The sequence below is a fragment of the Photinus pyralis genome, unplaced genomic scaffold (assembly GCF_008802855.1).
Source record: "Photinus pyralis isolate 1611_PpyrPB1 unplaced genomic scaffold, Ppyr1.3 Ppyr1.4_LG4, whole genome shotgun sequence".
Lineage (NCBI taxonomy): Eukaryota > Metazoa > Arthropoda > Insecta > Coleoptera > Lampyridae > Photinus > Photinus pyralis.
Window position 1 is genome coordinate 16,937,016 of NW_022170511.1, and position 9,885 is coordinate 16,946,900.

Here is a 9,885-nt window from a genome sequence, read left to right on the forward strand (position 1 = left end):
AGTTATTTTAAAAACCTGTTCGACAGTTTTGTTCCTTAACTCGTTTAGTATGTACACAACAAATTTCGTGGAATTATCTCTATTTTCGTTGTCCCGCCAAGAATTGCAGTGGTACTTTTTTTTTCGAATTTTCAAAAACTAATTTCAGATTCGTGATTTTCATGTTAAAAAACCCCCAGATACCAAATTTCGTCGAAATCAGAATTTTTTTTTTGCACCCTAGTTTAGGGGTGCGCCCTTTAGGGGTAGGAATTTTGAAAAAAAATTGCAAAATCGGAAAGAGCATACCCAAAAACCTATTCAAAGACATGCCACCCGACTTTGTAACTCTTATGGTTGCTAAGAAAAAAATTAAAGAAGAAATGCAGATTTCAACACTCTTTGGGGGGTGGCTCCCAAACGAAACACGTTGGACCCTCGGTTTATTTGGAAAAAGTGCTTGTTTTGATGCCCTCTACAACCCGATTTTTTTTTTCGAACGGTCGTGTAACACCCTGTATACACGTGGTTGCCAAAAATGCAACAAATTCCTGGCCAGAGCTGTGCAAAGGAATTGGTACAAAAGGCTTGGAAAGCCTCAAGCTCTTTAGAGCTTGCAATTCCAAGGCTTCAAGCCTTTTCTAAAAACAGGGCTTTGGAATTTACGTTTAAAGCCTTTTCGCGTGATCTTGGGGCTTTGGATTTCAGACAAAGAGCTTAAATTCCTTTTAAAAGAATTGAAATCACTTTTTCATTGGAAACTCCATTTTAAGGATGCAATTCCCTTTAAAGAGCTTCAATTCCTTTTTAAAAGGCTTGAAATCCTCTTTAAAAAGGCTTCAATTCCTTATATGCCTTCCACTCCCACATGATTTTTTATTTCCAATTTTTGTGAGCTTGCACTTTGCAGTACGTAGAGCTGTTAGTGCGTGCGGTGTTGTTGTTCTCTAATGGGATAAAGTGTAAGTACCTACCTCTATCTAGAGCCTTAACTAAATTATAATACAATTATATGCAATTATACACTAGCAAGCAAGCAAACCAAACCAGCACTTTATAAAAACCAAAAAACACTTGTTAGAGTAATAATCATTCATATTTTATTAGACATTTCAATTCCTTTTGCGAAGGAATTCCATTCCTTTGCCAAGGATTTCAATTTCTTTTAATTCCAAATCCCAATTCCTTTTCCTAACGGATTTCAATTCATTTTTAAAAAGGAATTCAATTCAATTTCAAAGGGCTTTGAGCTTAAGGCTTCGCAACTTTAAGCCTTTTTTAAAGGGCTTTGGAATTTTAAGCCCTTTTCGTGCTAAGAGGAATTTGAGCTTTCCATTCACCATTCCTCTTACAAGGGCTTGAGGGCTTTGGAATGAAGCCCATTGCAAAAGGGCTTTGCACAGCTCTGTTCCTGGCTACTTTTAAAAAGAGTTATAGCGCACACGGACGGACGGACGACAATATAAAACTATAAAGGCTCTGAGGATCGTTAATAATCAACAGTGAAATCCATGCGTGTGTACCGTGTTACCTTTCTTGATCTGAATTCCAAATTGGTCTTTATGCGGGACTGTGAGACGAAGGTTGGGCTACAGAATCACAGTTTACATCACAATTATGTTCAAAAGCCATTGACTGAATCAAATCGGGATTAGCGTAATTATTGTTATCATCAACCGATTCGACTACAGATTGACAATCCCTGGCTTCCTTAATAATCCCCTATACTTATTTATTATTCAAATTAGAGATGACCCATGCTGTCAACGGAATACGTCAATTTTTTTACATATCGCCATCTACTCAAAACTAAATATGCCTTAGATTTTTTTAATTAGCTGATAGTCGTAATTTTCCATGTTTATTATAGCGTTTATTCATATGCATTGTTTATCTCTGTGCATTATATTTGGTAATTACCAGATAACGCAAATAGCAAAACTCGAACAACGCGAAATAGATAGTCGGTTAGCGTAAAGCAGACGGTTCGTGCTAATTGCGTAAACTTCCAAAACAATTGTCAATGTTTCAAAGAAACTAGCATCCGACCAATTCGTAATCGGGCGTCGGCGACGCGCGCCGTCGTGAATCAAGGCGGGACTACTGCATCGGATGAACTCGCTATTTCTCCCACTAATTCACACAAATTATTTCTTCTGGAGCGCGGAATCGCAATAATTTGAATTGTAAAGCCTCGCCTTAGTAACTGAGACAGTTGGTTTTGCAGAGTCCGCGCATGTGCGAAGTTGATTTTTACATTAAGCATTACTTTTTTTAATTAAAACCCACTTATAGTTAAAATCGAGGTTAAAATGTAAAAAATCTCCATAAGAATGTTGCAGTCTGAGCATGCGCCAATTAAACGTCAAGTTTTTTTCTTGGTTCAGATAGGCTACCGAACTCAAAAAGAATGAACTAAATATACTGAAAACTTTAGGAGTAGTTCTGGCATCGGAAGGATCGACGGACGGACGGACAGAGAAAGTTGCTTCAATAGCGCACCCAACTTCGTTGGAAAATGCGCTAAAAAAAGAAGTAAGAACAAAATCTGTGGTTGAAAGGGGGGAGGGAGTTACAAGCTGCTCTACCGGTTGTTACTGTTGGCATCGAGGTTGGCATATTGTCATATTGAATTTTCATTACCTTGATATTAAAAATTTACCAAGCATTAAATGTGTGTACTAAACCATAGCCGGGTTGCAATAAGTAGGTAGTAAATTTTATAAAAACGTCAGACTTTTTGAATCAATTTGAATTTTGTTAAATTAATTCGCTTTTTTTATTGCAGCTAACGGCCTTTGCCTCAGCATTTCTTCCTCATCTTCATCTTGAGGGTCCTGATCCACTAATGTCCTGTATAAATGTATTTGCCTCTTCAGGAACAGTGTTACAACTACTTATATGTTTTTGCATATGGCCAACCCGGGCCAACTATATTAATAACACATGTTAATAAAATAACTTTCAGTTCAGGCTATACAGACTGATTCAAATGAGTGGGTCACCATGGGGATCTCGGAAACTGTAAGAGATACGCAGATGGTATAAATTTGGTAAAGTTACGTACTTTGATGCTTAACAAAATGCCGTTTTGAAACTGAAAAAATTCCGGCTACTTTCGGAGACATCCTGAAAAAAACGAAATTTTGCAAAATCGTTTTTATTTTTCACTTGCTAGCGTTTTGTTTTTTCTTGTTAACCATCATCAACTTTGTTTTTTCTTATAGAAGTCATTTTTATTACTTTTTGTGTCATTTGATAAAGCATTTTTTTCTGTTTTCAAAAATGTAATAATAACTATTTTTTAATAACAAATGGCGCCATTAATTCGTAAAAACTACAAATATACACTACCCAAAACAAAGTTTGCCAGGCAAAAAAGACCATATTTTAACAATATTTAAAAATTGCGATGTTTACGCGCAGCGCATTACAATAAGCGAGACAATAAGTTATTCCGTAGGTCAACTGAACATATATACTAATACATACAAAAATTTCAAAACTTTTTATTATAAACATTTACGGAATCTGCGAGCGTATCGGTAAATCGCGTGATTTTTCGCAATGCTTAACTTCACATGTTAACAGTTTATTTTTCAAATAAATGTCATACCTTTTATGCAATAGGTAGCACAATTCTTGCCGAAGCTATTGTAGAACAAAATTGGAAGGATCAGGTTTCATTTTGACATAATTAGCAGAAACATGCTGTTGTGGGAAATTCGTATACTTATATTGTGTGATAACAAATATAGATTTGTAAATTAACCAATATTCTGCTCCTGATATATGTACAAAATACCAAGCGGTTTTAATGTGTGAAGGGCGGCAAACGTGTTTTGTTTCGCATGTTACAACAAAATCAAATATGGCTATGGTCAAGGCATGTTTACTACCTTGAAGTCCATAAATTATTCTCGAATAAAAACCAAGACGTGAGCCGCTTTATAAGAATCATCCGGACGCAAAGTATAGCCTGCAGCGCACGACTAGTCCTCCCTGTTTCTACTATCTCGTTCCTTCACAATATTTTCATTTCTGGATCAGTGATTATGATTCATGATACCGTTTTTAATTTTAAATAGATTAGTCCAACGTATATTTCTTTCACATATAAACATGACACATTTGTGCCTCGATTTGTGCACATGCTTTTTTGTTACTCAATTTATAAAGATCTGTGTTCATAAAATTTCATTAAAAAATCGCGCATTCGTGTAGGACATAATATTTTTACGTTAAACAAAACTTGTAAGAGCTTCTGTATAAAGTATTGTCCGCTTCTAATATAGTTCGTTCAAACATCAATCACTTAATGTAATTATCAAAAGCTATACTTAGTCCTGTAGTTTTTTAATTATAAATAAGTAAATCAGTCACAATAGAAATAATATAATTATCCGCGTGTAAACACAATTGTAGAAATAACCCGATAACATTAGCATTAGTACAATAACGAAATAAATAAAATTAACCGATGTATTCCAATGTAATTAACCGATTATCATTATTAACTTTCAACGAAGACTGATAAATAACGCAAAAGATCGTTCCCTTCACTCTTCGTTAGTCAGCTGGTTGCAAAGTAGTAACAACTGGCTCTCATTTTTTCGTTTAATCAAACATTTTATAATGAAAACAGTGAAATCGAACGCTATTCAGCACAAACAGCCCTAATTATTAGACAGGCAATGTGCATAACCTGTAGGTAAGTAAATAACTGTACCATGTTATATAAATGGCACACTTTTGTGCCCTGTAGAAAAACCACAATGATTTAGATCCTGAGTGGAATTTTGAAAAAAATGTACACATTTCAAAATTCCGAGCAGAGAGGCTCTGTCGGCCTATCAGTATGGTAAGACAGAAAAACACAAAATAAATAAAAATAAGATTAACCTCAAATAAGGTGTTTTAGAAAATCTTGGTAAGAAACACTATTTGGACAAAACAATTTTGTTTGCTTTCTCCACATGAAGAGAAATAAATAAACATAAAACAGTACTTCAGAGACAATTTAACTTTGTACAATACTGACGCCCATTAATAAACAAAAAGAAAACTCACCATAAGAGAAATAACTGCAAAGTACAATACCGGTCCAAACTAAACCAACTGTAAAAAACTGGTGTTAACTTTTCGAATTTATTGACATTAAAGGAAAACTCACTTTATGCTTTAGGATACTTGTCTTCTTGCACTGAACGTTTGATAAAAAATTGTTGCTTCGTATGGCGGCGTCTACCATTTGCAAATGTCGATTTGTTGGTATTGATTTTTAAAGCCGCATGCGCGGCTGCCAGTGTTGTCGAGTTCGAAACGGCGCATTGCATCCGCCCACAAAAATACATAAATATACAGGATCACTCATTGAAAAGTTGAGGAAAAAATGAGAATCATTCTTTTTTAAAATGTTTTGGCTTTACATTTATTTAGAATCAAACATTACAAAACGTATCACACTACTTTTTCCAGTTACATACATTTAAAAAACAATTGTTGTTATAAAAAATTTCATATGACAACCACGGACCTCTTAATTTTTTTTTAATAGGTCCTTGATGATGACCAACAACATTCATTCCAGCTGAAGATAATCGTACAGTGGAAGAATTTAACCCCAAAGTTAAGAACGCATAATTCAATATTTTGTGCCCGTTTTGTGCCGATGTGTGAGCCTGATTTTGCATTATGTAAGTCAACATTAACCCAGATACGAAATGTTTAAAATGGGTAAAGCGTGTTTTTGATCGGCACCAAAATTTGCAAATGATTTGTGTTAGTTTGATTTTCAACCTTCATCGCGCGTTGTGTGCCTCAACATTAACCAAGATACGGAATTTTTAAAATGGGCTCACAACCTTGCTAAGAACGCATGGTTATTATTTCGATCGGTACCAAAATCTGCAAGTGAATTGTGCCAGCTCTGTGCTGATGATTTGTGGGCGTCATCACTCGTCCTACACATCAACATTACTAAAAATGAAAATAATAATTTCCTGTACTGAATAATAATAATAATAATAATAATAATGCTCTTTATTTTGCAAACAATGCTAACATTACACTGTAAAGCAATAAAAACAAATACCTTAATATACATATGAAACTCGCGCTACAATTTGCATTTGCGTAAAGTGAGATATGGGAAAGAGCGCCATCTACACGGCCTGGTGTAGAATGCATATATATTATATATATGGTAGAATGGCGAAGATTAATATAGTATACCAAGGTTATATATCTCTATAGATATTTTACGTGTATCTGTGCTCTCTCTAATAATATGTGATATTACTAAATACTTTAATATTATCAATTTATCCATAAGACAGCTGCCAATCCATCTCACAGGAACATTAACCAAACCCTAAACAAGCACTATGCCTAAGAAAAGAGGAAAAAGGAGAAGAATAACAATAATAAAGCACGTAGATGACGTAGAACCACCAACAAAGTTCAAACGAAGTATGACAGTTTGCTGTTGACATTTCCTCTACCGCATCGTTGTAGCGCTGTAATTTGCGACCGGTTTTCAACGTCAGTTTTCTGTATTAATATATTAAGGTTTTTGATAAACATTATTGAATTACTCATCCGTCTGGTACATAACCGTTTTGTTTGGTCTCGAGAATATGGCCGCCACACGGAAATTTGCTTCAACACGTAGCATTCGATTTTGCTTGTAAAGCCTTTGTCCCACTCTTAGATCATATAAAGTCCCACTCATAGACATATGAAACATAAGTCTAGCTCTCATGGCATCCGATGTCCGACGATCCGATAGTGTCCCTATTGGTTAAAAACTTTTAAAATGCATTAGCGCTAAAGTGCGGATACGAATTCTCAACATTCGTCCGACGTCGGACAAAGTTGAAATGGATTTAGCTTAACACCTTTCATGTCAAAACGTCAAACGATGGTCGGAAAAGTTAAATCCATCAACATTTTTCAAATTTTCGGATGGTCGGAACTTGCCTATATGTCTATGGTCCCACTGTAATAGTGTATAATATGTAGTTTTAAGATACTATAATATCTTATTCTGTAGTAGCACTCTGGTGCGTAGATGGAGAACTAGAACATGTCGTTGACTGCATCTACAAGCATGGTTATGTTGTGTTCCAATTAAATGTTATACTTGTGTGTCCTGTTTATTATTTTACCTAGAGACAGCGATACTAAATAATACAAATAGTGCAATGAGTGTATAAATGAGGCGTTTTATTGGTTAGTGAGATGTTTAGTTCACGAGCGCAGCTCAGAATTAGCCTTTGCCGTATTTTCATCATATATAAGAACACCCTGTGTATATTACGAACTATTATTTGACGGGTGTGGCAACACTGTACCTGCTACTTTTGTAAAAGTTGTAAAAAAAATATTTGTTTGGTTAGGTGTTACGTTTGAAACGCATTTACAATGAATATATTAAATAAAAGTTCTTTTATAATTAACAAAACAGTTCTACTGGCAAGGTTTGCGACGCTAAAACCCGCAAACGAAATTAAGCAATTAGTCGACAAAAACAAAGTGGTAGTTTTCATGAAGGGAGTACCGGAAGAACCGCGATGCGGTTTTAGCAATGCAGTTGTCCAAATCTTACGAATGCACGGTGTCACATACGACTCTTACGATGTTTTACAGGACGACGCTTTGAGACAAGGCAATTAAGGTACCTACTTTAACAGCTAGTTAACTTTTGCGGTTTCAGGAATCAAAGAGTATTCGAAATGGCCAACTATACCTCAAGTTTTTATAAACGGAGAGTTAATCGGAGGTTGTGATATTATGCTAAATATGCACCAATCCGGCGATCTTATTGAGGAACTACAGAAGGCTGGCATCAAAAGTGCATTGCTCGAACAGAAAGATAAGAAAGAAAAAAATTAGTACATAGATTTGTATTTCCTGTTGTTTATTTATTGGTTTCTTTTAGGTGAAATAAATCTTTAATCTTTACGAGTAATTCTCCATGATTATTTGTACTTGTTATGTTGAATACTTTGTTTTTAAAATCACTGTTTTCAGGTTGCGATTCTAATATCTGTTGAAAACCAAGGAAAAACAAGTTGTCGGCTTCATCTTTCTGCTTTCTTCGTGCTGGTTGTGGCTTGGCATTGTTTTTACTTTTGTTTCCATTCTCCGACATATTTCTAAAACAAATTTCAGTTCACTAATTCAACTTACATAGGTATATAGCCATGATAGCATACGTTTTAATTTAATTCATATTTTGGAACTATGTATAGTACTTTTATGGACAATTATGAATTAGGTATAAAAGTGTAATTGCGATTTAATCAGTTTGCTTAGTAATATGATCTCAAAGTTGCTTGAAGTAAACAGAGAACAATTGTATATTCGCTGTGATAAAAGACTGACTGGTCATTTATTGTTTTATAATTTTCACCAATTGAGTTGATGAATAAAGACGAGAATAAAGATATATTCTCATTGGTATATTATAAATGCATTACTCTCAAACAACGAACACATCAAAAACCTTCAACTATGAACTATGATGAACCAGTCGTTCTTTGAATCAATTATAAATTTTACTATAAACATCGAGATAATGTTGATTTAATTTAAAATAAAGATGGTTTGCCTGGTTTCACAAAATGATATGTTACAATGCTAAACACCTTACCTAATAAGCAAAGGTGGTCTAACATTCTAATATTTTTAATGATGGATCAACCTTAATCCGAGTTTGTGAAACCAGATATATGTGTATCGTAGATACACTAAGCTTTGTATAGTTTTTTTTGTTAAGTTAGGTAGTACTCCCAAAGTAATCAATAAAGTCTATACCTGACATTTTTAACGAATTCGCAAAGCAATCAACACAATTTACTTATATGAATTTTTGAATACTTTCTTACAAAGTAGGTACCAACCGACACATCTAAAACTTCCCATAACATTAGCATTTTAAATTTGCAGTGGCGGCGTGAAAATGAAAGAACGTTGGGCGGAAGTCGTACAATAGGACACGATTTACGACCATAGCATATACACGGTATTTTTTTAAGATGGGCCATACGACAATGTGAAGGTGTTGAGTTATTTAAAATGGGCCATAGGGAAATTTACATTGCATCAATTGTTTCAGTCGTAGCTTCCTCGCGAATCATCTGCCACAGTGCTACAGAAATTGTTTCTAAATCAACAAATCTATTCGAATCAGATATAAACGTATAAGATTACAATCGGTGCTCGAATTGTTTTCCACCGGTAACCAAACAATATACTCGGCACTGAATAGCTCGCATACCACTCAGCTACGGGCACAGTAGCAAAATGCCTAGGCATTTCGCGAAATGACGATTGCAACAGGCAAAGTGAGAAATGGAACTGGAGTTCACACTGTGCCTGCCTCTCTTTAGGGATTTCGCGAAATGCCTAAACATGCAGCATGCAGGCAAAGTGTGGAATCTGTGGAAAATAACAGAGAATTCTCACTTTGCCTGAATGTTTAGGCATTTCGCGAAATCCCTAAAGAGAGGCAGGCGAAGTGCAATGTCGAGTTCCATTTCTCACTTTGCCTGCTGCATTGGTCATTTCGCAAAATGCCGGATTTCGCAGTTTGCCGGTAACACATGTACACACAGAGTTGTATATACAGTGAGCTTTTTAAATGCGAACATAGGAGTTTGCATGCAATGTATTTTCCCTATGCTCAATTAAAAAAAAACACATCGATCTATGAGATGTGCGCGGTTCACATTCCCAAAACGCGCAATTTGTGTGACTATGAACAGCAATTCATAGTCTTTATGATGAAGAGCACTCGGTAAGATTTTTTTAAAGAAGCCATGTGAGGCCACAGCAACTTTAGGATAAATTTTTCTTAAACTTACGATAACTTGACTTCACATGGCACGCGCTGACGTCACA

The 9,885-nt window shown here is 35.3% G+C and overlaps 1 protein-coding gene and 1 long non-coding RNA gene across 2 annotated transcripts; one reads left to right on the forward strand and one right to left on the reverse strand.

Moving 5' to 3' along the window:
- Positions 1-7,126: 7,126 nt before the first annotated feature.
- On the forward strand, positions 7,127-8,742 carry LOC116169474 (glutaredoxin-related protein 5, mitochondrial). The gene is made up of 2 exons (XM_031485578.1): positions 7,127-7,648; positions 7,697-8,742. The coding sequence occupies exons 1-2, from the start codon at positions 7,405-7,407 to the stop codon at positions 7,873-7,875; spliced, it is 423 nt and encodes a 140-aa protein (XP_031341438.1). The 5' UTR covers positions 7,127-7,404; the 3' UTR covers positions 7,876-8,742.
- LOC116169475 lies at positions 7,880-8,900 on the reverse strand. Its single transcript, XR_004144963.1, has 2 exons — positions 8,800-8,900; positions 7,880-8,138 (listed from the first exon to the last, which is right to left on the reverse strand). It is a non-coding gene; the product is annotated as an uncharacterized LOC116169475 (long non-coding RNA).
- Positions 8,901-9,885: the final 985 nt, after the last annotated feature.